At 40.0% G+C, this 26,359-nt stretch overlaps 1 protein-coding gene across 2 annotated transcripts in view; it reads right to left on the bottom strand.

Moving 5' to 3' along the window:
* The window catches only part of GLRA2 (glycine receptor alpha 2), a 207,326-nt gene that overhangs the window by 20,322 nt on the left and 160,645 nt on the right, over nt 1-26,359 (bottom strand). For both annotated transcript variants that reach the window (XM_070289801.1, XM_070289800.1), the window contains exon 8: nt 13,552-13,701. In XM_070289801.1, coding sequence (XP_070145902.1) covers nt 13,552-13,701 — 150 coding nt within the window. The remainder of the gene's footprint in view (nt 1-13,551; nt 13,702-26,359) is intronic.

Below are 26,359 nucleotides of genomic sequence, written 5' to 3'. Positions count from 1 at the left end.
AAGGGACTTTCAAGAGTCTTCTCCAACTCCAGAATTCAAAAGCATCATGTCTTCAGTGCCCAGCCTTCTTTATGGTCCAACTCTCACATCTGTACATGACTACTGGAAAAAAAACGTGGCTTTGACTATACAGACCTTTTTCGGCAAAATGATGTCTTTGCTTTTTAATACACTGTCTAGGTTTGTCATAGCTTTTCTTCCAAGGAGCAAGCATCTTTTAATTCCATGGAGTACATCACTTCAAAAAGGTGTTTCTACCCTGGGCTTGTTACTCAAACTGGGAGAATACATAGGAATCCTCACTCCTTATACTAGCACAGGAATTGAGAATAACCAATAACAAATGCACTTTCTCAGTTGCAGACTGTAATTAACAACTCACCGGAGTTGCTGGTATATGGACTCCATCTTGACTATTCTGCTCTAGATCAATACTTCTCCAACTTTGATGCACATGAGCATCATTTGAGACCTAGATAACATACCAATTCCCGGGCCCCAGCCCAAGAGATTATGACTTTCCAACAATTGCATGCAAGGTAATGCTGATGCTGCTAGTCCAGAGACCCATATATTGGGTAATGAGGTTCCAGAGAACTTCTAAAATGCCTTTCAGTAATAAAATACCATGTTTGCCTCACACCTTTGCTATAAATGTGTGCATAGTCATGTCAAGGACATTAACCCCACAGATTCCATGTTGGGAAGCTAGCCATTGGAAGATTAACAAACAGAAAATACTTTATAAAGATATTTTTAGATTGAAAATGCAAGCTTCCTTTTTTTTTTTTTTTTCGGTCCTTGGATGGAAATTTTCTTCTTTCAAGACAAAGACAGTAAAACAGTGCATGTTCTCTTCAGTCACTTAGCATTTTTTCCATATTCTGCCACAGGTTTGCACAAAGTGTTTAAAGAGGATTTCATAGATCATTAATTAAGGTAACAACTGCTTCCGTAGCAAGCAGGATTTTGAAGAAGTTGTAAATGCTTCGCCTGGGAGGTAGGCAGCATGTTTATTTTTTGTCTTAAAGGTTGAGGGGTTTAGATGCGGCTTTAACAGACCTGAGTGAATTAGGAGTTTGGACTTAATTGTGAAAGCCAGCAAGAAAAAACAAATGTCATGGTACTTTCTAATTTCCCTGTATCATCAAGGTAAAGAGCTGGTGCTTGTCAGGGGTAGTCCTAAAATATTTTTCAGATGTTCCTTCTTCCAGGTTATTATGATTGACTGTTCTTTTAGGGCATGCAATATGGAATTTCCTTTTGCAAAAAGAAAAGTGACTTGGAGAAGCAGCCTTGCAAATTAAATCCCTGTCTTTTTACTGTTTTCCTCTAGTTCTTTTATCTGAGGCTATTTCCTATTATCTATATTTTCTTTACTACCTTCCTTCCTACTGGGTCATATCTGACTCTGATTTTCTTCTCTTCAAAATGATTGTTTTCCTTTACTTTGAGACAATTTTATTGATTCATTCATTCATAGACCCAGTTTAGATGTATTGCATACCTTCTATAAGCCATCCTCAGAGTTCGCCCTTGAGATGCTTACAGTCCAGGGAGACAGAAAATGTGTCTGCTCATTAGTCTATGTACACATGATAGAGGCTGTATGTAAACACTGTGGATGCCGCTCCATATCCCTACAGCACTCACTGTACAATCATGGTTTTCTGCTACAAGCTCTGCCTACCTTGTTGTGAGAAAAAGGGGAGTGTCTTAGGCCCCAAAAGCATGCTCAAGTTTTGCAGGGCAAGCTGGCAATACTGCTTACTGCAGAAACAGCCCTCCATTAATAACTGTTGCAGGCAGGGGGTAAATATCCCAACTTCTTCTTCCCTCTGAGGCTTGTTCTACACTGGTTCTCAGAGATTCCAAGAGTGAGAGTTTGGGATTAGAAGATGCAAACTATTATATATATCGGATGGATAGACAACAAGGTCCTACTATACAGTCTCTTGATAAAGGTGAAAGAGGAGAGTGAAAAAGCTGGCTTAAAACTCAGCATTCAAAAAACGAAGATCATGGCATCCAGTCCCATCACTTCATGGCAAATAGATAGGGAAACCATAGAAACAGTGCCAGACTTTATTTTCTTGGGCTCCAGAATCACTGCAGACAGTGATTGCAGCCATGAAATTAAAAGACGCTTGCTCCTTGGAAAAAAAGCTATGACAAACCTAGACAGCATATTTGCAGACAAAGGTCTTTATAGTCAAAGCTATGGTTTTCTAGTAGTCATGTATGGATGTGAGAGTTGGACCATAAAGAAGGCTCAGTGCCGAAAAAAATGATGCTTTCCAACTGTAGTGTGGAGAAGACTCTTGAGAGTCCCTTGGACAGCAAGAAGATCCAACCAGTCCATCCTAAAGGAAATCAACGCTGAATGTTCACTGGAAGGACCGATGCTGAAGCTGAAGCTCCAACACTTTGGCCACCTTCTGTGAAGAGCCGACTCATTTGAAAAGACTCTGATACTGGGAAAGATTGAGGGCAGGAGAAGAAGAGGGCGACAGAGGATGAGATGGTTGGATAGCATCACCGACTCAATGAACATGAATTTGAGCAAACTCCAGGAGATAGGGAAGGATGGTGAAGACTGGTGTGCTGCAGTCAATAGGGTCGCAAAGAGACGGTCATGACTGAGTGACTGAACAACAACAAGCTTTTGGAGAGGCAGAGAAAGGTGTTCAGTTCAGTTCAGTTTCATAGTTGTCTGACTAAGAGAAAGGTGAAGTGAAGTAGCTCAGTCGTGTCTGACTCCTTGCGACCCCGTGGACTGTAGCCTACCAGGCTCCTCCCTCCATGGGATTCTCCAGGCAAGAATACTGGAGTGGGTTGCCATTTAAGATTCTCAAAGGATGACCCTACTCTAATTATAATTCAATGGATTCCCCATTTGCTTAGATTTGTTTGGCAGTTAGGCTTAGTGGTAGTGACGTCTGCATTTCAGCAGCCTTCTTTTAAAGTCCATTTACATTCTAATTGAATTGGCAGGGTCTTTTATTTTTGTAGATAAGTGATTTATTAGAATAGGATGCTTATGAGGCTTACAAGCAAGCAGACTTGAGGATGGAGTTGGCAGCCTCTTAAAGGGCTCTCTGACTTTGAGAAAAGTGGTCTTGTGCTGACTGACTGGCTAAACTACATCTTAGCACTGGGAGGTAAAATGGAAGAATTCAGGTTGCGCTTAATCTTTCTGCTTCTCTTGTGTAGACACTGTAGAGTAAAAGCACAAATTCATTATTTCAGCTCTATGATTATAAAAATAGCTGTACATGGGTGACATCTTGCTGTGCAATCTAATCTCCCTTTGTGAAAGAAAGATAAGAGGAATAAAAATGGGGGAGGGGGCATGTTGGCAGCCTATTGCTGTATTCTAAGATAGTTGATTTTAATCTGTAGAATGTGTGTGTGTGTGCACGTACGCTCAGTAGCTCAGTTGTGTCTGACTCTTTGCAACTCCATGGACTGTAGCCTGTCAGGCTCCTTTGTCCATGGAATTTTTGAGCCAAGAATACTGGATTGGGTTGCCATTTCCTACTCCAGTGGATCTTCCTGACTCAGGGATCGAACCCATGCCTCCTGCATTAGCAGGCAGATTCTTTACCACTGTGTCACATGGGAAGCCCAATGTATAGAATATGTTCTCTCATAAATTGAGCAAAACCTTTATGATCCTGTTCATAAAGGATACATATACCTTAGAGGTGAAGAAAGTGGATACTCAAACAAGCACTCACTATACATAGAACTTAGCACATGCCAGGGCCTGTTGTAGGAGCTTTACCCATGAAAACTCATTTTCACCACAGTCCTATAAGATAAATACATTTTAACTCTATTTACAGATGAGAAGACAGAGGCACAGAGACTCTTTTTAAAAGTAACCTACCAAAGTCACATAACTGGTAAATTACAGAGCTTCTGTTTGTATGTTGATGGTTCAAATCATCTTGCAGGATACCATCCTCAAGGTTACTCTGAGACTATGATCAGAGTAGTGAAACAAAACAAGGTCACTTCGTAACGTTAGCTAAGCACAGATAACAACAAGGTCACTCTGACACTCAGAAAATACTCAACATCTTTCAGTTAAAATGAGTGATTCCTTCTTTTTAACAAATAAAATTTTATTCTAACTCTAGTCTGCCCTCCTATAAATAAGATTTATTGAGATACCTAATCCTAGAATTTCCCCTGCTTTCTGACAGCATCCAGTCTAGAGCAGACCTCTGTTTCCTTAGACTTTCTTCCCAAATCGCCCAGTTTAGAGTCCTCTCTATAGTACACATTCTTCCTTGCTGCAGAGAACAGTAAGCCTAACTTAACTACTGACTTGTTCCTGGTGGCCTTTGCTTGAAGGGCATTAGCACCTATTTGTCAGTGTTAAAGAGCTAGATGTGGTAGCTAATTTTCCAGATAACTAAATCACTATGAAGAAGATTAATGCCATCTAAAAAATGGGCCAAATTCAATGAGGTAAAAATTTGTAACAATAAATATAAAGTCCTTTGTTTAAGTTTGGAAAAAAATCAAGCACATAATTAAGAACAGATAACTTGACAGCTATTTGTATTAATAGGAAAAAAGACTTGGGAAATGAACAAGCATTAGCAACATCAAAAGGAGTCAAATGTAGAATATGACTACTGAAATGCACTACTGTAATTTAATGTTCTATGAAAAGTGTAGATAAACAGAGGGGATATTGCTGGTTTTCTGTGTTACATCCTGATCATGCCTGGACTGTCGCATTCTGTGATTCATACTTCAAGATGTCACTAGCAAACTACAGAAAGGGTGGCCAGTATGCTGAGGAGCTATAAGCCGTATCATAGGAAGGACTTGGTCAGTTCAGCCCAGAAACTTTGAAAAGGCCTTCCAGTTCACCATGTTTAAGTGTTTAAAGGGATGTCCCCAGGAAGAGAGGAAGTAGACTTTGGTCCTTAAGGAGGAGTATTGGTCTGACTGGGGACATTCCAGGACCCCATGGGTGTGAAAAAGCCACTCCTCGACGAACATCTGCTCTGGGTCCTTGTCTTATGGCCTTCAGCAATGGGTGGGAGATCTAAGGGCTCTGAAACATTGGGGCACAAATAGCACAGAGCTTCTGGACCTACTGAGTGGAGGGACAGGGCTTCTTCTAAGGTGTTCTTCTCCTGAGGCATGGCACTGGGATTTGAGGCTAAAGCCTGGATAATAGTAAAATAGTTACTGTGCTTGTGGGTTTATTCTCCTCTAATAGGTCAATGGGAAGATGATTGGTTGAGAGCAAGACTCAGGTATTTCTAGGTACAGTGTCCTAAATAATACCCACAATACATGTCAATTTTATATTCTTCTGTAAAACATGCAACAAATGGGTAGAATCTGACACCTTGTGAAAGGAACAAATTAGGTAATATGGATGCTTGAAAGAATGGCATCCTTTTAGCCCCATAGGATCAGGAAATTATTTTTTTAATTGAAGCATAATTGACTTAAAAGATTGTATTAGTTCAGATGTCCAGCAAAGTGACTCAGTTATATGTATACATATTTCAAATTAATAAGAAGTTATCTTTTGAGAAATTAGCAATTTAGCTAAGAATTGAAGGACTGATAAATAAGGGAGGGAAAGAGAAAACTGCAAAAAATGAGTACTTTCCCAAGTTACTTTCATGTGAGACATTTTGGTCAGGGCCTCACATTCTCACCCTGTTGTCCAGTTAGGTTGCTGCTGCTGCTGCTAAGTCGCTTCAGTTGTGTCCAATTCTGTGTGACCCCATAGATGGCAGCCTGCCAGGCTCCCCCATCCCTGGGATTCTCCAGGCAAGAATATTGGAGTGGGTTGCCATTTCCTTCCAATGCATGAAAGTGAAAAGTGAAAGTGAAGTCACTCAGTCGTGTCTGACTCTTAGCGACCCCATGGACTGCAGCCCACCAGGCTCTTCCATCCATGGGATTTTCCAGGCAAGAGTACTGGAGTGGGGTGCCATTGCCTTCTCCGCCAATTAGGTTAAGATCTCTTATTTTCTTCTGGGGAGACTGAAGTCTAAACAGTGTGTTTACAACATTCCCTTTAAAAGGCAGCTCAGCCTTAAGTGGCTTAGAAGTCATAACCGTGTTCTCAAACAGCTTCAATTTCTGCCTAGTTACTGAAAATAAAGAAGCCAGGGCTCTATGGGTAACTGGAAACCTCTGAAATCAGGCACAATGCCAAAGTTAGGAGTGGTGTGGCCAAATATAAAAAGACAGGATGAGTGAGGTGCAAGTGAGGCTTTAAAGTTCTTGTGGGACAGTTGTTAAACTATCACATGGTGTGAAGACTTACTGGAGCGGAGGCTATAAAATAAAAATAGGATTTTACTACATAGACCCTGGGCATCAACTTCTAATAGACCAAGGTTGGCCCAATCCTAGGGATTTGCAGTATGTGTCAGTGAAGATCTTGGCTTGATTGTTACTGAGAAACTCAGCTTTGATAAAACTGGCTGCTTTCTGAGATGTAGAAAAGGAAAAGCGAATGCACCTAGTTGCAAATTGCCTGGCCCCTCCTTGAAAGTGACCCCATTTCATAACTTGTTCAGTAAGCACCGCTCTTCCCACATAAGTAATTGTAGTCTCAGGGGCTCCCTCCATAAACACCTTCCTTGAATAAATCATCATGCCAGTTTCACTTTGGGAAGTAATCTGTTCTCGGATATTCTTACACTGTCTAAAGAATCTACTGTATTGTGCTGGGGAGGTCAGTTTCCTAGTGGGAAACTAAAGAGATGCCCTTTTTCGTTGGAAACATTGAACATTTAAAAATGGTGGCTTGTTTTTGTTTTATATTCAGGCTACAACCTAGTAGGGTCTATGAAAATTTAATAGTTCATCACCAGCTGGGCTGAAACTAGGGCAAGGTGAGTAAGGTCTCGGGTGCAAAATGTAAGGGTGCCAAAACCCGAGTACTTCAGGGCATTATTTTAATGCAATATTTGAAAAATTCCTTATTAATGCAAGAATCTGTGGTGAAAAAAAATACCAGATTTAAATAAAAACAAGATCTGACCCTGTACTCATGTGACTAATTGCACTTGCCTCACTCCAACCTCATCCCTGATGGACCAGCCTTAAAAAAAACATAGTAGAAAATATTAGGGTACATGAGAGATGCTAAGTGTGCGAGTGAGCGAGAGACGCTGGATCCGAATGTAAGATGTAAAACATGAACTGTGCGCAGCAGTAGCTGAGGTCAGGGACACTGGAGGCAAGTTGCCTGCAAGCGTGGCTTTGGTTGTTTTGCTTAACCTCTCAGTGCTTTCCCCTTGTCCTCTGTAGGATGGAGGTAAGAATACTGCCTTCATTATTGACAGGATGACCACATTTTATCCCAACAGGAACAGTTTTGGTAGTGGAAAGTGGCATGGACCATTCAGCTCTATAATGATGATCTTTTTTTTTTTATTTTGCAGTAATTATCAAATAATAAGGCAATTACAGATTTAAATGATCAAAAAATCACAAAGCCATTCAATCATGAGCATTCAGATGCCCACAGCAAGACTGCTCAGCCTCTATGATGACGGTCTCATGTTCACCGAACCTATGATTTTCCCGTGTTTACCACTGACCCCACCAAGTAGTTGCCTAGGGGCTTAATGGGTTTTGCATGCCATGTCATGGGCCAAGGCTGGTGTCCCAAATGCTTGTTAGCAGGACAGCATTATCTCACCACTGACTGACTGAATGAAAGATTTATTTATCCCCAGCCTCTTTTGTCTGAGTGCACTTCATTTTATCAGCAACTTCTGTTCCAGTTATCCTGGAAAGAGTGTTAGCTCTGACATTGCTTTTGGAAAGGTTCAAGAGCAGAGGCCACAGGTGGTGATTTTTTTTTTTTTTTTAGATTTCAGCACATGTTGAAGTGAGAACTTGTGTACTGCACCTGTAGGCCCCCACCCCAGAAAATCACACCATGCCAGAAACCAGATGTATACAGAGTAAAGGTCTACCAAACCCATCTCAGTTTATTTTAATGCAACTATTAATAGGTGTTTTATTTTAGAACTAATAATTCAGGACAAATGCCAAATTACACAGGGCATCAGAAAAATAGGCAGAACTAGGACTTTCTGTTGTGGGGATTAAATCAATTCCTGTATGGAAAGTACCTAGATTAGTGCCTGGTTTATAGTAAGCCCTCAATCACTGCGAGTTCTTGTTACCATTTTTTGTTAACATAGTTTAGACTCAAAAAATGTGAAAAGCACTGGCTTGGAAAGATGTCATTTCCTAAGGGATAAATAATTGGAAATGCCTCCTCTTTTTTTCCCCCAAATTTAATTGTCAGTGGTAGTAAGAGCCTTGACTACAAAGGGACACACACCTGCTTGCGTAACCATAGACCTCAGATGCAGTCTCCCACTACATTTGCCTCAGCATCCTGACCCTATCTCTCTCTTGAGAGCATTGGTTTTTTACTCTCCCAAACTACTATTTAATATCATATCTCTTTCCTCCTTAAACTTTCTATATTCCTTCTTTCCATCCCATTTTCAGCTTATAACTTCCCTGATAATCCTTGGAAATGATAGGAGCAATTAGAAGTTCCTACATTATACCATCATCAAACTACCAGTGGGTCAGCACCCACTGTCACTCTTCCTTTTTGTCTGTATGGTGGTAAAGCACATGGTCTCTGGAGACAGTATCACACCTCAGATCTTGCTGTGCTACTTTGTGGCTCATGAGCATGGGCAAATTATTTAACTGTTTTGGTATCCTCATGAATGAACTGACCCTAATATAAGTCATTATTAAAATGGCTGAAATATCTGTTCCCATGTAAGGCTAACCCTGGCCCTTGGCTCTGAATTGTCATCCTTTCTTCTCAAGGTGTTTTTTTTTCCCCTTGAAATTATGGTGTTCTTTCACTGCAGTGTTGATTTTTCCCTTTTCGCTACAGTATTCCTATTGTTAAACATGTTCTTTTATCTTCCATTTTGAAAAAAGGTTCCTCCCATTATCCTACATTATCTTCCATGCTATCTTCTAGGCTCTCCTGCACAGTAAAGGCAAATGGAAGTGATGTCTAAACTCTGCCATCATTTCCTTTGTTCTAGACAGGCTTTTTAAATGGTGGAGTGTTCCATTCTCAGAGCTTTTTTTTCTTTTCTTTGAGGAATGATTTCATTGCTTAATGTTGTAGTTAAGTTTTGCGCCCCCCCCCCACAACGAACTTTATAATTGACAAATAACAGTTGAGTGTATTTAAGATGTACAGTGTGAGGTTCTGCTATAAGTGTACACTGTGAAATGATTACTACCATCAAACTAATTAACATACCCATCACCTCACATGGTTACCTTTTTTGTAAATTTACACTTAGGTGATCTTACCCAGTTTTGTGGATTTAAAACATTGTTTGCTGGTTACTCTCAAAGATCCTTTTTCAGATTTCTTCTCTCCCTTAGGTGTGTTTACCTATATAATTACTTGCTAACCCTACTGGCATGTCTTACAGGCATCTAAATTTAATGGCATCAAAATGACCTGAGTTCCACCCCAAGTCTGCAGTAGTCCCCATCTTAAACACTACCTAACAAATTGTTGAAGCCAAGAATCTGAGACATATTCCTCTCTTTTCCTCACCTCCCCACATCAAATACATCAGCATGACCTGTTGGTTTTACCCCAAAAGAATAATCACTAGAATCTAAGTTTCATCATGGAATTGCATTTTGTCTGTGCCGTTCAATTATGTGTTCTAATGATGTATGTAGCTCCTGGCACACAATATGAATCAAATATTTTTGGAATGAATGAATGAATCTTGACTCTGACCACTTCGATGACCAGTACCACAGTCTATGCCAGCAACATGTCCCCATATTTCTGTGATAGCCTCCTGACTAATCTGCTGCTGCTTCTCATGAACTACCCATTCAACATCCTGATATTTGCTATGTTGAATCTAGCCAGTGATTCTAATCCAATCAGAATAAAATCTATTCATTCATACTGGTCTACAAAGTCTTATATGAACTTGAAATGACCATTTCTCCAACCTCATTTGCTACTCTTTTATCTTTCTCATTCTCTACCACCTGCTCTAATACTGCCCACATTTCCCCCAAACAGCCTTATCATAGGACTCACTGGGACACTTGTGAAAAGTAGTAATTCTCAGTGACCTCCCTGCAGACTCTGTTTCACAAGATTTGAGGTGTGACAGTCTCTCTATTCTTAACAAGCATTCCAAGTGTCTTATGATAAGATACAGATACAACCTAAGAATCCTCCACATAGCATTCCATGAAAGTATTCCCAGTTATTCAGAATCAGGGAGCAAAATGAAACTCCTTTTCTATTTCTGGTCTGGGAGAGCATACAGTCAGTGGGTAATTAATAAGCTAAACCAGGGAATTCTGAGAATACAATTTATGTAACTGTAATACCTTTACATTCTAGTGATTTTTCCTGAGTGGCACATGTGACCTCAAACTTCTGCCACTTTGTGCTAGACATCTATGGAAGAGGTTCAAGAAATGGCTAGCACCATCAGGGAGGTGAAAATTGAGAGAGGCTTGATATTGAGCAATGTGCAGCAAAGGGCATGCACTGATATGTATTGTTTCCTGGGATGAGGGAAAGAGAGTAAGAGGGCAGCACACAGGCTACCAGCCCAGAGTATGTGAAGGAAGCATTTTGGCACATGCTGTAATAACTGTTTTTACATATATAAGCTCGTCAGTGTAAGCAACATCTAATTGCAATGTTCAGACTTCCTCGGTGGTCCAGTGGTTAAGAATATGCCTGCCAATGCAGGGGACATGGGTTTGATCCCTGGTCTAGGAAGAGTCCACATGCCACAGGGCAACTAAGCCCACTCTCTGCCAGTAGAGAAGCTACTGCAATGAAAAGCCCGTGTACCGCAACTAGAGAGTAACCTCCACTCTCTGCATCTAGAGAAAGCCCTTCAGCAGCAAGGAAGACCTAGCACAACCAAAAATTAGTAAATAAAAATTTTAAAAAGAGCATACCTTACAATGTTCACCTTTACATCTAGGTATTTGGAAGCATTAAAATTGACAATGAAACATTTTTGTTTTTGCTCCGACAGAGTAGTATGTAACTATGGCTTTACCAGTGGGTTCAATTTATCATTTTTTAGAGGGAGGAGATTTTGAAAACTATCTTTCATCTCCTGTGTGTAAAACTTTAACTTCAGTTCTCTAGTGATATTGTTACAGGCACTAATGTTCTACATACCAAAGAGCATGTTTCTCTCCTGGAATCTGAAACTGAAAACAAATGCAAGGCTTCTGGAGTGCTATATGAAATTGTATTATAAACCAGACCACTGCTTCCCAAATGCGTCTGCACTTGGAATTACCTGGGGAGCTTCAGAGATACTCCTGTGCCCCATTCTGAGACTGAGATGAATGGGTATGAGGTATGACCAAGGTTTGGGATTTTTGAAAGATCTCCAAGCTATTCTAATGTGCAGGCAAGTTTGTGAACCACTGAAGTGGAGATTTTGAGCCATGTATTTCCAACTTCAAACTTCTAGGTAATGTAAATTTGGAGTTTCTGCATTAAAATTTAAGTTGAGACAATGAAATCAGTCTACTTGGATTTATCAGGTTGAAATCAACATGATTAGGGACCTTATTTACATAAAGCCAAGCAATTCATGAAAAAGTCAAAGTAGTTTTATGCTCAAAGACACACAAACTATTAACGTTCAAAACAACAAGGTTTTAAAGTAATTTTGTCAGATGGAATATATATCTCCAACTACAGTTGCTAGGCTGTAGCAAAACACAAGGCTCTCAGTTCGATTTTAATTTCAGATAAACAAGGAATAATGTGTTAATATAAGTCTGTTCCATGTAACATCTGGGATGTACTTATACTAAATATTGTTTATCATTTATCTGAAATTCAGGCTTGTGTGCCCTGTATATTTTTTAATTGAAATATAGTTAATTTACAATGTTGTGTTAGTTTCAGGTGTACAGCAAAGAGATTCAGTCATATATATGTGTGTATATATATGAAATCTTATTCAGATTCTTTTCCATTATCAGTTATTATAAGATACTGAGTAAAGTTCCCTGTGCTATACAGTAGGTCCTTTGTCATTTACTTTTTTTATATATAGTAGTATATATATGATTTTTGGCCTCTTTTTAAATTATTAATTGAAGGATAATTGCTTTACAATGTTGTATTGGTTTCTGCCATACAACAGTGTGAATCAGTCATAAGGATACGTATGTCCCCTCCCTAGTGAGCCTCCCCCCATCCCCAACCTGATCCTACCCCTCTAGGTTGTCACAGAGTACTAATTTGAGCTCCCTGTGTTTTAAAGTCACTTCCCACTAGCTATCTAATTTACATATGCGAATGTAGATGTTTCAGTACTACTCTCAATTTGTCCCTCCCTCTCCTTCCCCTGTTGTGTCCACCAGTCTCTATGTCTGTGTCTTTCTTCCTGCCCAGCAGATAGGTTCATCAGTACAATTTTCTAGATTCCATATATAATGTGTTAATATATGATATTTGTTTTTCTCACTCTGTATAACAGGCTCTAGGTTCATCCACATCACTAGAGCTGACTCAAATTTGTTCCTTTTTATGGCTGAGTAATATTCCATTATATATATGTACCATAACTTCTTTATCCGTTCATCTGCCGATGGACATCTAGGTTGCTTCCATGTCCTAGCTATTGTAAATAGTGCTGCAATGAACATTGGGGTACCTGTGTCTTTTTGAATTATGGTTTTCTCAGGGTATATAATGCAGGAGACCCAGGTTCAATCCCTGGGTCAGGAAGATCCTCCAGAGAAGGAAATGGCAACCCACTCCAGAACTCTTGCCTGGAAAATCCCATGGACGGAGGAGCCTGGTGAGCTATAGCCCATGGGGTCGCAAAGAGTTGGACACAACTGAGTGACTTCACTTTCACTTTCAGGGTATATGCCCAGTAGTGGGATTGCTGGGTCATATGGTGGTTTTATTCGTAGTTTTTAAGGAAATCTCCACACTGTTCTCCATAGTGAGTAGTGTGTACATGTTATTTCCAATCTCCTAATTTATCCCTCCTCTCCTTTGCCCTTTGGTAACCATAAGTTTGTTTCTATTTCTGTGAGTCTATTTCTGTTTTATAAATAAGTTCCTTTGTATCATTTTTTAGATTCCACCTATAAGTGGTACCATATGATATTTGTCTTTCTCTGTCTGACTTACCTCACTTAGTATGATAATCTCTAGGTCCATCCATATTGCTCCAAATGACATTATTCCATTCTTTTTATGGCTGAGTAATATTCCATTGTATATGTATACCACATCTGTTTTATCCATTCATCTCTTGATGAATTTTCTTTGCTAAATGTGACAACTCTGTCCCAATTTTAAAGGACCAACCTGAGCAGTAATTCAGTATGTGAATCAGGACAAAAATTAACTTCAGCTTCTTGTTCACTATGTGTTGTTCTGTTTTCTAAATTACATTGACTGGTTAAACACCTCGAACTCTACCTGACTTTGTCTGCACTCAGAGTCAACAGTACCTTATTTTGCCTCTTCTGTCTTCTCCGGAGCCTCAGAAACTCCTTGTGCTGCCTGGAGACAAAGTTCACTGCTGCATATTCCAGTAAGGCTGCAAACACAAACAGAAGGCACACCGCCATCCAGATGTCAATCGCTTTTACGTAGGAGACCTGAGAGAAAGGGAGAGAGAGAAGCACCATGAAAACTGGTGGGGAAACCAGGTTCCTTATGGTGTGAGCAGCAGACAAACCTCAGTTCCCTTCAACAAGGATTATTTTCTAGACTTTCCTTAAGAAAATACTTAAGCATTTTCCATCCCACTTTGCAGATTCTGAGCAGAGCAGTGAAAATTACAGCCCCCTCTCCACCCTCTGGCCCAGGTCCTTGTTCTATCTTTCTCAGTATAGTCCACCTGCTCAAGTAGCCCCTGAGACCAGCCCCAAAGATAACTACAAGAATTGCCTTCATGAAAAAAAGGAAGGAAAATAAAACTTTGAGATAAAACAGAGTCAGGGTTACTCTTGAAACTGCTCATTTCCTTATATTTTTCTTAACATAGAGACTCATTAGTTACTTCGTTCAGTTAGTTCAGTCTCTCAGTCATGTCTGACTCTTTGTGACCCCATGAACTGCAGCACTCCAGGCCTCCCTGTCCATCACCAACTCCCAGAGTTTACCCAAACTCATGTCCATCGAGTTGGTGATGCCATCTAGCCATCTCATCTTCTGTTGTCCCCTTTTCCTCCTGCCCCCAATCCCTCCCAGCATCAGGGTCTTTTCCAATGAGTCAACTCTTCACATGAGGTGGCCAAAGTACTGGAGCTTCAGCTTTAGCATCATTCCTTCCAAAGAAATCCCAGGGCTGATCTCCTTCAGAATGGACTAGTTGGATCTCCTTATAGTCCAAGGGACTCTCAAGAGTCTTCTCCAACACCACAGTTCAAAAGCATCAGTTCTTTGGCGCTCAGCTTTCTTCACAGTCCAACTCTCACATCCATACATGACCACTGGAAAAACCATAGCCTTGACTAGACGAACCTTTGTTGGCAAAGTAATGTCTCTGCTTTTGAATATGCTATCTAGGTAGGTCATAACTTTCCTTCCAAGGAGTAAGCATCTTTGAATTAAGATAATTCTAAAACTCAGATGAGAAATAAACTATATGTGGCCTTGGGTCCTTGAAAAACCAGTTTGTAATTTCCATTCAACTATTGATCCTAACTGATGTGGAAACACATTTTTTTCTTTTTGTTTATTGAGGTGTACAATAATATAGGTTACAGGTGTACAATACAGTTATTCACAATTTTTAAAGGTTGTGCTCCATCTGTTGGCTCGTTTCCAAGGCAAACCATTCAACATCACATTAGTCCAAGTCTGTGCTTCAACCACTGATGCCAAAGAAGCTGAAGTTGAACAGTTCTATGAAGACCTACAGAAAAAGATGTCCTTTTCATCATAGGAGCTGCTGCTGCTGCTAAGTCGCTTCAGTCGTGTCCGACTCTGTGCGACCCCATAGACGGCAGCCCACCAGGCTCCGCTGTCCCTGGGATTCTCCAGGCAAGAACACTGGAGTGGGTTGCCATTTCCTTCTCCAATGCATGAAAGTGAAAGTGAAGTCACTCAGTCATGTCTGACTCTTAGCAACTCCATGGACTGCAGCCTTCCAGGCTCCTCCTTCCATGGGATTTTCCAGGCAAGAGTACTGGAGTGGGGTGCCATTGCCTTCTCCATCATCATAGGAGAATGGAATGCAAAAGCAGGAAGTCAAGAGATACCTGGAGTAACAGGCAAATTTGGCCTTGCAATACAAAATGAAGCAGGGCAAAGGCCTGTAGAGTTTTCTCAAGAGAACATACTGGTCATAGCAAACCCCTTTTCCAAAAATCCATCAGACCACTATACACATGGACATCACCAGATGGTCAATTCTGAAATCAGATTGATTATATTCTTTGCAGCTGAAGATGGAGAAACTCTATGCAGTCAGCAAAAACAAGAGCTGAAGCTGACTGTGGCTCAGATCATGAACTCCTTATTGCCAAATTTAGGTTTAAATTTGAAAGTAGGGAAAGGCACTAGGCCATTCAGGTATGACATAAATCAAATCCCTTATGATTATACAGTGGATGTAATGAATAGATTCAAGAGATTAGATCTGGTAGATAGAGTGCCTGGAGAACTATGGACAGGGGTTCATAACATTGTATAGCAGGCAGTGACCAAAACCATCACAAAGAAAAAGAAATACAAAAAGGCAAAGTGGTTGCCTGAGGAGGCCTTACAAATAGCTGAGAAAAGAAGAGAAGTGAAAGGCAAAGGAGAGAAAGACAGATAAACCCAACTGAATGCAGAGTTCCAGAGAATAGCATAGCAGGGAGAGATAAGAAGACCTTCATAAGTGAACAGTGCAAAGGAATAGAAGAAAACAATAGAATGGGAAAGATTAGAGGTCTCATCAAGAAAATTGGAAATATCAAGGAAAAATTTCATTCAAGGATGGGCGCAATAAAGGACAGAAGCAGTATGAACCTAACAGAATCAGAAGAGACTAAGCAGAGGTGGCAGGAATACACAGAAGAATTATACAAAAACGGTCTTAAGGACCCAGATAACCACAATGGTGTGGTCATTCACCTCGAGCCAGACATTCTGGAGTGTGAAGTCAAGTAGGCTTTAAGAAGCATCACTGAGAACAAAGCTAGTGGAGGTGATGGAATTTCAGCGGAGCTGGTTCAAATCCTGAAAGATGATGCTGTCAAAGTGCTGCACTGAATATGTCAGCAAATTTGGAAAACTCAGCAGTGGCCACAGGACTGGAAAAGGCCAGTTTTCATTTCAATCCCAAAGAAGGGCAATGCCAAAGAATATTCAAACTACCATACAATTGTACTCATTTCACTTTCAGCAAGATAATGCTCAAAAATCTGTCAAACTAGGCTTCAGCATTACATGAACTGAGAAATTCCAGATGTACAAGCTGGATTTAGAAACTGCAAATAAATCAGAGATCAAATTGCCAACATCTGTTGGATCATAGAGGAAGCAAGAGAATTCCAGGAAAACATCTACTTTTGCTTCATTGTCTATGCTAAAACCTTTGACTGTGGATTATAACAAACTGTTGACAATTCTTAAAAAGATGGAAATATCAGACCGCTTTACCTATATCCTAAGAAACCTGTATGCAGGTCAAAAAACAACAGCTAGAACTGGAGATGGAGCAGTAGATTGGTTCAGAATTGGGGAAGGAGTATGACAAGGCTGTATATTGTTATCTTGTTTATTTAACTTCTGTGCAGAGTACATGTGAAATGCCAGGTTGGATGAATCACAAGCTGAAATCAAGATTGCTGGGAGAAATATCAGCAACTTCAGATGCTGCAGATAATACCTCTCTAATGGCAAAAAGTGAAAAGGAACTAAAGAGCCTGTTGATAATGGTGAGAGTGAAAAAACTGGCTTAGATCTCAGCATGCAAAAAGTTAAGATAATGGCATCCGGCCCTATCACTTCATGGCAAATAGAAAGGGAGAAAATGATATCAGTGGCAGATTTTATTTTATTTATTTATTTTTTTAATTTTTATTTTTACTTTATTTTACTTTACAATACTGTATTGGTTTTGCCATACATTGACATGAATCCACCACGGGTGTACATGAGTTCCCAATCCTGAACCCCCCTCCCACCTCCCACCCCATATCATCTCTCTGGATCATCCCATGCACCAGTCCCAAGCATCCTGTATCGAACATAGACTGGCAATTGGTTTCTTACATGATAGTATACATGTTTCAGTGCCATTCTCCCAAATCATCCCACCGTCTTTCTCTCCCTCAGAGTCCAAAAGTCCGTTCTGTACATCTGTGTCTCTTTTGCTGTCTCGCATACAGAGAGCAGATTTTATTTTTGTGGGCTCCAAAATCACTGTAGATGGTGACTGCAGCCATGAAATTAAGACACTTGCTCTTTGGAAGAAAAGCTATGACAAACCTAGACAGCATATTAACAAGCAGCGATGTCACTTTGCCGACAAATGTCCAGATAGTCAAAGCTATGGTTTTTCCAGTAGTCATGTACGGATGTGAGAGTTGGACCATAAATGATGAGTGCTGAAGAACTGATGCTTTTGAGCTGTGGTGCTGGAAAAGACTCTTGAGAGTCCCATGGACAGCCAGGAGATCAAACCAGTCAATCCTAAAGGAAGTCAACCCTGAATATTCATTGGAAGGACTGATGCTGAAGCTGAATGTTCAGTATTTGGCCACCTGATGGGAAGAGCTGACTCATTGGAAAAGACCCTGATGCTGGGAAAGATTGAAGGTAGGAGAAGGGGATGACAGAGGATGAGATGGTTGGGTGGCATCAGAATTCAATGGACATGAGTTTGAGCAAACTCGATGAGATCATAAAGGAGAGAGAAGCCTGGGGTGCTGCAGCCTATGGGGTGGCAAAGAATCGGACACGACTGAACACTACCACCTCCATTTGTAGTTATTGTAAAATACTGGATATATTCCCTGTGTTGCACAATAATTTTAATTATTAAATTTAATAAATTTATTAAATGTACTAATAAATTTACTAATTTTAGCTTATTTTATACCTATTAATTTGTACCTCTTAATCACCTATCCCTAACTTGCCCCTTTCTCCTTCCCTCTCCCCACTGGTAAACCACTCGTTTGTTCTGTATATCTGTGGGTCTGGTTCTTCTATGTCATAGTCACTAGTTTGTTTCATTTTTTATATTCCACATGTAAGTGATCCACATGTAAGTGATATCATGCAGTAATTGTCTTTCTCTGTTGGACTTAGTTCACTTAGCATAATGCCAAATTTTGATAGGGATTTCATTAAGTCTGTAGTTTGCTTTGGGTGGTATGATCCTTTTAACAATATTAATTCTTCCAAGCCAAGAACATGATATATCTGTCCATCTATTTGTATCATCTTCAATTTCTTTTATCAATGTTTTATAGTTTACAAAGTACAGGTCTTCTACCTCCTCAGGTAAGTTTATTCCTAGGTATTTTATTCTTTTTGATGTGGTGGTAAGTGGGATTGTTTCCTTAATTTCTATTTCTGAATATTCATTGTGAGTATATAGAAATGCAACAGATTTCTCTGTGTTATTTTTTTTATCCTGCAATTTTACTGAAGTCTTTGATAAGCTCTAGTAGTACTGGGTAGCACCTTCAGGATTTTCTATTTATAGTATCATGTGTAAACAGTGACAGTTTTACTTCTTCTTTTTCAATTTGGATTCCTTTTATTCCTTCTTGTCCAATTGCTATGTCTAGGACTTTTAATACCATGTTAAATAAAGTGAGACGGGGCATCCTTGTCTTGTTCCTGATCTTAGAAGACATGCTTTCAGCTTTTCACCACTGAGTATGATATTAGCTGTCAGTTTGTCAGACACAGCTCTTATTATGTTGAAGTTAAATGTTTTTAAGCTAGCACAATTCAGGAATATTCAGCCAAAATAAAATATCAGTGTTCCGGGCCTTGGGAAGGTATCTGGTTAAAAAGGAAACTTTCATAACCCTTTGGTGATTGGTTGAATATTTCATATATCTTATAATTTGATAAATCAGAATCGGAAAGCAAATACTTTTTACTTGCAATGCAGATTTCCCCTCATGTCCCTCAACTTCCAATTATTATTTAAAATATGAGGGGCAAAATAACTAGATAAAGTTGTAACATATTGGACAACAGACTACAAAGGATTCTTATTCAGCTGTCTGTGTGAGTGTGTACTGTGCTGTGCTGGGCTTAGTCGCTCAGTTGTGTCCAACTCTTTGTGACCCCGTGGACTGTAGCCTGCCAGGCTCCTCTGTCCAGGGGATTCTCTAGGCAAGAATACTGGAGAGGGTTTCTGTGTCCTCCTCCAGGGGATCTTCCCAACCCAGGGATCGAACCTGCGTCTTCTACATTGCAGGCTTCCCACCAGGGAAGCCCGTGAATGTGTACTATCTAGTTCCAATTTTAAATAGGGTTTCCAAAGTTTTAATAGCTGACACTGAATGTTTGCCAGCCAGAATTTTAAGCATTTTATATATATATTAATTTTCTAACCAGTATAATAACTGTATTACCCCCACTTTGTGATGAAGAAACTGGGTTACAGAGAGGTTAAATTATTACTGAAGATCAGAAAGCTAAAAGGTGGCAGAGCTAAGATTGGAACTAGAAGAACTCAGTCTGACTGGTGATTCTCCTTTCTGAACATACACAAACATACTACTAGGATTATACCCTTTGTATCTTGCATTTATTTCTCTTTGATCTTTATAGTAAGCATTTCCCATGTCATTTAACTTTCTTCTAAATTGTAATTTCCAATGCTTGTGTAATTGTCTAAACTATCATAATTATTCTGTATGATAGGATATCTAGGTGAATTTTAGTTTTAGTTTATGCTACTATAAATTTGGGGCTATGAATATCCTTCCCCTAATATTTGACTGTGTTTCTGTTTATTTGCTAGGTCAGCTTTTACACTTGGGACTATGGGAGTAAATTGTAAGAAAATAGGCTTTCAACCTAGAAAGTTATTAGGAACATAGAAGATGTAAAAACAGAAACTCTAGAATAAGATGCCTGGAGTTAAGAAACACTACTCTGTTCCTTACTCTGACTTTGCCAGATTGTTCAACCTCTCTTTACCTCCCTTCCTCATCTGTATAAAGGAAAATAATAGTAGCTATTTCATAGAGTTATGTGGATAAAATCACTTAATGTATGCAGAGTGCTTAGAGTAGTGTTTGGCACAGATTTGACTCCATAAAGGTGTGATTTTGTTAAAGAAAAATCTTGGGAGAGACAGAAAAACAAGAAGGAAAATAAAAATCACCTACGGTCCTAGTATGTTCCAAGCATTATTTTTAAGGTTACCACTTGCCTTACATTATTTGTCTCCATCAATCAACTACTTGTCAGTCCCACATATGTTATGACAAAGTGGTACAGCACCTGGGATGCTTATTCTCAGTCTTTCTGATTAACCACTGACTCAGAATCCTTCATGAGTTGGCTTGAATACCAGCTCCTCCCAGAAGCCACTGTAAGATTCCTCCTGCTTTTATCTCATCTGGGTTGGGGACCACATTTCTTTGCTCTGTTATAACTCTCTGTTGAACCTGTCTGTTTCTGTTTAGTCCACCAGCTTCCTTACCCCACCACTAGACTCATTAGACTGTAAACTTTTTAAAGAAAGATCCTATATATATTACTCTTTGTATCACCAGTCCAGGACCTGGCAAATAGTGAGTAAACATTGGATGTGAGATGAATGAATAAACACATGTTTGAATGACAGAAGGAAGGAATGAAGGAAATACCTCATTGTCTTTCCATTTTTGTCCTGTAATTTCAACAGTTCTTCACTGTATAACATTACCCACAATTGCATATATTGAATATTTCTGAGAGTGGACTGTTAGTGCAGTTTAACTCTCTGTTCACCAAGCATTCCTGGAAAGTTTCTTTCCTTAATAAGCAATAAATTTTTTTTTGTATTTGCTGTTCTGGAGCAGTCCTATTCTCCTGTAATAATAGAATATTTCCAATCACAGCATTCCTGGTTATATATTATTCAGATGGCCTTTAAATGTTTTAAGACCTAATAAATGAGAAGAATTTGTCAATGCCTGTTAGATGTCCATACGAAGAAAGTCCAATAGAATTCACCATCATTCCTCCCCTTCCTGATGTTTATGGCATTCAGTCATTTGTGAACCTAGCCCCCCACCCCCTTCTAGCCATCAGCAGACCAGGCACATAAATGGCTTCTTTTATAACTGCTCATAAATGAATCCTTCTCATCTCTTAATCATTTTGGTTGGTCTCCAAGTTTCCTCCAAATCATGATCATCTTTCCAGCGTTGAAATGCTGGTATTAAATGCATTATTCACACGGACGTAGAAGGTACTGCGAGACATCTATTACATATGATGGGATGTCCTTCAGTGCTGCTCTCTCAGGACTGAAATGCCTTTTTGTTACTTTTATCCAGCTCTGATGTCAGATTCTCTCTCTTTGGCTGCTAATTCTTACATGTTTTTACCTCACGTTTTTCCCTGTCATGTTATCTTTATGATTTGGGGGCTTACATGAGCCATTCCTGAACTACTTTACTACAGTCTTGCAAAATACTTTTTATATTAATGAAATTCTCAAAATGTTATTATGGTTCACTGAACTGTTAGTTTTCCAGGTATATTTAATTCAGAAACATAAACATGGAGGGCCTACTATGTGAAAAGCACTGTAGTAGGTGCTGAATGGAAGACGGGGCAGAAGATATGACAATAACTAACATGCACATCTATTTTTCTCAGGACTCCCCAGATGAGACTCTGGGGAACCTGTTCACATGGTGTTCCAGAAAATGTCACATAGGTCATTTCAGTTCAGTTGCTCAGTCATGTCCGACTCTTTGCTACCCTATGGAGTGCAGCACGCCAGGTCTCCCTGTCCATCACCAACTCCTGGAGTTTACTCAAACTCATATGCATCGAGTTGGTAATGCCATCCAACCATCTCATCCTCTCTTGTCCTCTTCTCCTCCTGCCTTCAATCTTGCCCGGCATCAGGATCTTTTCAAATGAGTCAGCTCTTCACATCAGGTGGCCAAAGGATTGGAGTTTCAGCTTCAACATCAATCCTTCCAATGAACACTCAGGACTGATCTCCTTTAGGATGGACTGGTTGGATCTCCTTGCAGTCCAAGGGACTCTCAAGAGTCTTCTCCAACACCACAGTTCAAAAGCATCAATTCTTTGGTGCTCAGCTTCCTTTATAGTCCAACTCTCACATCCATACATGACTACTGGAAAAACCATAGCCTTGACTAAACAGATAGTTGTTGGCAAAGTAATGTCTCTGCTTTTAATATGCTGTCTATGTTGGTCATAACCTTCTTTCCAAGGAGCAAGTGTCTTTTAATTACATGGCTGCAGTCACCATCTGCAGTGATTTTGGAGCCCCCCAAAAATAAACTCTCTCACTGTTTCCACTGTCTACCCGTCTATTTCCCATGAAGTGATGGAACTGGATGCCATGATCTTCATTTTTTTGAATGTTGAGCATTAAGCCAACTTTTTCAGTCTCCTCTTTCACTTTCATCAAAAGGCTCTTTCCTTCTTCTTTACTTTTTTGCCATAAGGGTAGTGTCATCTGCATATCTGAGGTTATTGATATTTCTCCCGGCAATCTTGATTCCAGCTTGTGCTTCATCCAGCCCAGCATTTCACATGATGTACTCTGCATATAAGTTAAATAAGCAGGGTGACAATATACAGCTTTGACGTACTCCTTTTCCTGTTTGGAACCAGTCTGTTGTTCCATGTCCAGTTCTAACTGTTGCTTCCTGACCTGCATACAGATTTCTCAAGAGGCAGGTCAGGTGGTCTGGTATTCACATTCCTTCAGAAGTTTCCACAGTTGATTGTGATCCACACAGTCAAAGGCTTTGGCATAGTCAATAAAGCAGAAATAGATGTTTTTGTGGAACTCTCTTGCTTTTTCAATGATCCAGCAGATGTTGGCAATTTGATCTCTGGTTCCTCTGCCTTTTCTAAAACCAGCTTGAACATCTGGAAGTTCACGGTTCATGTACTCTTGAAGCCTAGCCTGGAGAATTCGAGCATTGCTTTGCTAGCATGTGAGATGAGTGCAATTGTGTGGTAGTTTGAGCATTCTTTGGCATTGCCTTTCTCTGGGATTGGAATGAAAACTGACCTTTTTCAGCCCTGTGGCCACGCTGAGTTTTCCAAATTTGCTGGCATATTGAGTGTAGCACTTTCACAGCATCATCTTTTAGGATTTGAAATAGCTCAACGGGAATTCTAACACCTCCACTAGCTTTGTTTGTAGTGATGCTTTCTAAGGCCCACTTGACTTCACATTCCAGGATGTCTGGCTCTAGGTGAGTGATTACACCATTGTGATTATCTGGGTCCTGAAGCTCTTTTTTGTACAGTTCTTCTGTGTATTCTTGCCACCTCTTCTTAATATCTTCTGCTTCTGTTAGGTCCATATCATTTCTGTCCTATATTGAACCCATCTTTGCATGAAATGTAAAGATGGGCTATCTCTCTTGTTTGTCCTCAGGATGTACATCTTGGTAGTCCCGCTTCATGCTTTAGAAAACCGTGGTCTCCTGAGGGAGACATTTTGGTGAACATAAAACTGATATAAAGCAGATGGTCTCATGTGCCAAAGTAGGGGGAGAACCAAAAGGTGATGGGACGATGGGGAGTTCCATGTTGACAGAGAAAATCAGAAACGGGTTCATTACTGAATGTCATGGCATATTACTTAGTTCTTGAAGAAAGCCATGATTTTAATGAGTGGAAGAAGCTGTGAAAGCAAAACCATGAAGGTGGGAGTGGGTAGGTGGGCTTGAGGATGGTGAACAATCCAGTGACCAGGACATGCTGTGTACCTGGGAAGTACAAGGTTAGGTGTGGACAATAGGCTGGAGCAGCACATTGAAGGCCAAGCAGAGGCATATGGGCGTTAGACTGCTGGTAAATACAAGCTAAGGATAGTTTTCAGGTGGGGTATGGATGTGTAAGTTCTTTTCTAATTAGCTTGAATTTCTTTGTCTTAAAAGCAAGAGTCTTAGCACAAGTAGACATTTTCCCTCCTTAGAGAAATTTGCCTTCTTTCCTCTTGACGCGCTCAACTCTACACAGGGCTGGTTCTCTTCAAAGCTTTCTAACAACATATCTGGATCCTTTGCTGAATCTTCTTTATTTGTAGTCCTTGAACTCTTACCTCTTCAGTTTTCCCTGTATTTTCAGGTCCTCAATAAATTCATTCACTCCTATCTCTCTCTCTCTCTCTCTCTCTCTCTCTCTCTCTGTGGGTCCTATAGCAGAGATTGGCCAAGTACTTGTGAATCCAATTTCCTTCTCCTAGGACACAAGTCAAGAATACATAGAACTATTAAAAAAAAAAAAAGATCTTCATGACCCAGATAACCATGATGGTGTGATCACTCACCTAGAGCCAGACATCCTGGAATGTGAAGTCAAGTGAGCCTTAGGAAGCATCACTATGAACAAAGCTAGTGGAGGTGTTAGAATTCCAGTTGAGCTATTTCAAATCCTAAAAGATGATGCTGTGAAAGTGCTGCACTCAATATGCCAGCAAATCTGGAAAACTCAGCAGTGGCCACAGGACTGGAAAAGGTCAGTTTTCATTCCAATCCCAGAGAAAGGCAATGCCAAAGAATGTTTAAACTACCATACAATTGCACTCATCTCACACGCTAGCAAAGTAATGCTCAAAATTCTCCAAGCCAGGCTTCAAGAGTACATGAACCATGAACTTCCAGATGTTCAAGCTGGTTTTAGAAAAGGCAGAGGAACCAGAGAACAAATTGGCAATATCTACTGGATCATCGAAAAAGCAAGAGAGTTCCAGAAAACATCTACTTTTGCTTTATTGACTACGCCAAAGCTTTTGACTGTGTGGATCACAACTAACTATGGAAAATTCTAAAAGAGATGTGAATACCAGACTACCTAACCTGCCTCCTGAGAAATCTGTATACAGATCAGGAAGCAACAGTTAGAACTGGACATGGAACAACAGACTGGTTCCAAATTGGGAAAGGAGTGCATCAAGGCTGTATATTGGCACCCTGCTTATTTAACTTATATGCAGAGTATATTATTCGAAATGCTGGGCTGGGTGAATCACAAGCTGGAATCAAGATTGCCAGGAGAAATATCAATAACCTCAGATACGCAGATGACACCATCCTTATGGCAGAAAGTAAAGAAGAAGGAAAGAGCCTCTTGATGAAAGTGAAAGAGGAGAGTGAAAAAGTTGGCTTAAAGCTCAACATTCAAAAAATGAAGATCATGGCATCCAGTTCCATCACTTAATGGGAAATAGATGGGGAAACAGTGGAAACAGTGAGAGAGTTTATTTTGGGGGGGCTCCAAAATCACTGCAGATGGTGACTGCAGCCATGAAATTAAAAGATGCTTGGTCCTTTGAAGAAAAGTTATGACCAACCTAGATAACATATTAAAATGCAGAGGCATTACTTTGCCAACAAAGATCCATCTAGTTAAAGCTATGGTTTTTCCAATAGTCATGTATGAATGTGAGAGTTGGACTAGAAAGAAAGCTGAGCACTGAAGAACTGATGCTTTCAAACTGTGGTGCTGGAGGACTCTTGAGAGTCGCTTGGACTGCAAGGAGAGCCAACCAGTCAGTCCTAAAAGAACTGAACTTAGGACACTAGTAAACTAGAATTTCCAGTTCAGCTGGATCCCCAGTGGAATGTGGGAAGAAATAATACACAGTGCTTTAAAAGACGCAGGGGCACTCAATTCACAGTGCAATGTAATGTGAGAGAGAAATAAATTTTTATTATATTAAGCCATGGAGATTTCAGGGTTTTGTGTTTCCCACATTCTCAAGCCTGTCACTCAGCCCTGATCACTCATCAGCATTCTTGTACTAATTTTAAAAGGCCCAGGCAATTCCCTGGTCATCCAGTGGTTAGGAGTCTGTGCTTTTACTGCAGGGGACCCAGGTTTAATCCCCCATGACAAAGAATTATGCAGCTCCAAATGTTAGTAGTGTTAAGGTCTGAAAAATTTGGTCTACACTCTTCTAGCATGGAAGTTCTTCCTCCCTTTTCCTGCTTTCTCTGTCTGTTTAGCTCAAAGTCCATCTCCATGCTTTTTCTGCCTAATCTAGGCCACAATAGCCTTACTCGTCTTTAGCATTTGTAATACGTGTATAGTGAGAATCAGATAGTTGAGAGTTTGCTAAATGGTTGCATGTAT

This window comes from Ovis canadensis, chromosome X, assembly GCF_042477335.2.
Source record: "Ovis canadensis isolate MfBH-ARS-UI-01 breed Bighorn chromosome X, ARS-UI_OviCan_v2, whole genome shotgun sequence".
In the NCBI taxonomy this organism is placed as follows: Eukaryota; Metazoa; Chordata; class Mammalia; order Artiodactyla; family Bovidae; genus Ovis; species Ovis canadensis.
Note: the sequence above shows the minus strand (reverse complement) of the source record. Positions and strands in the feature narration are given on the sequence as shown.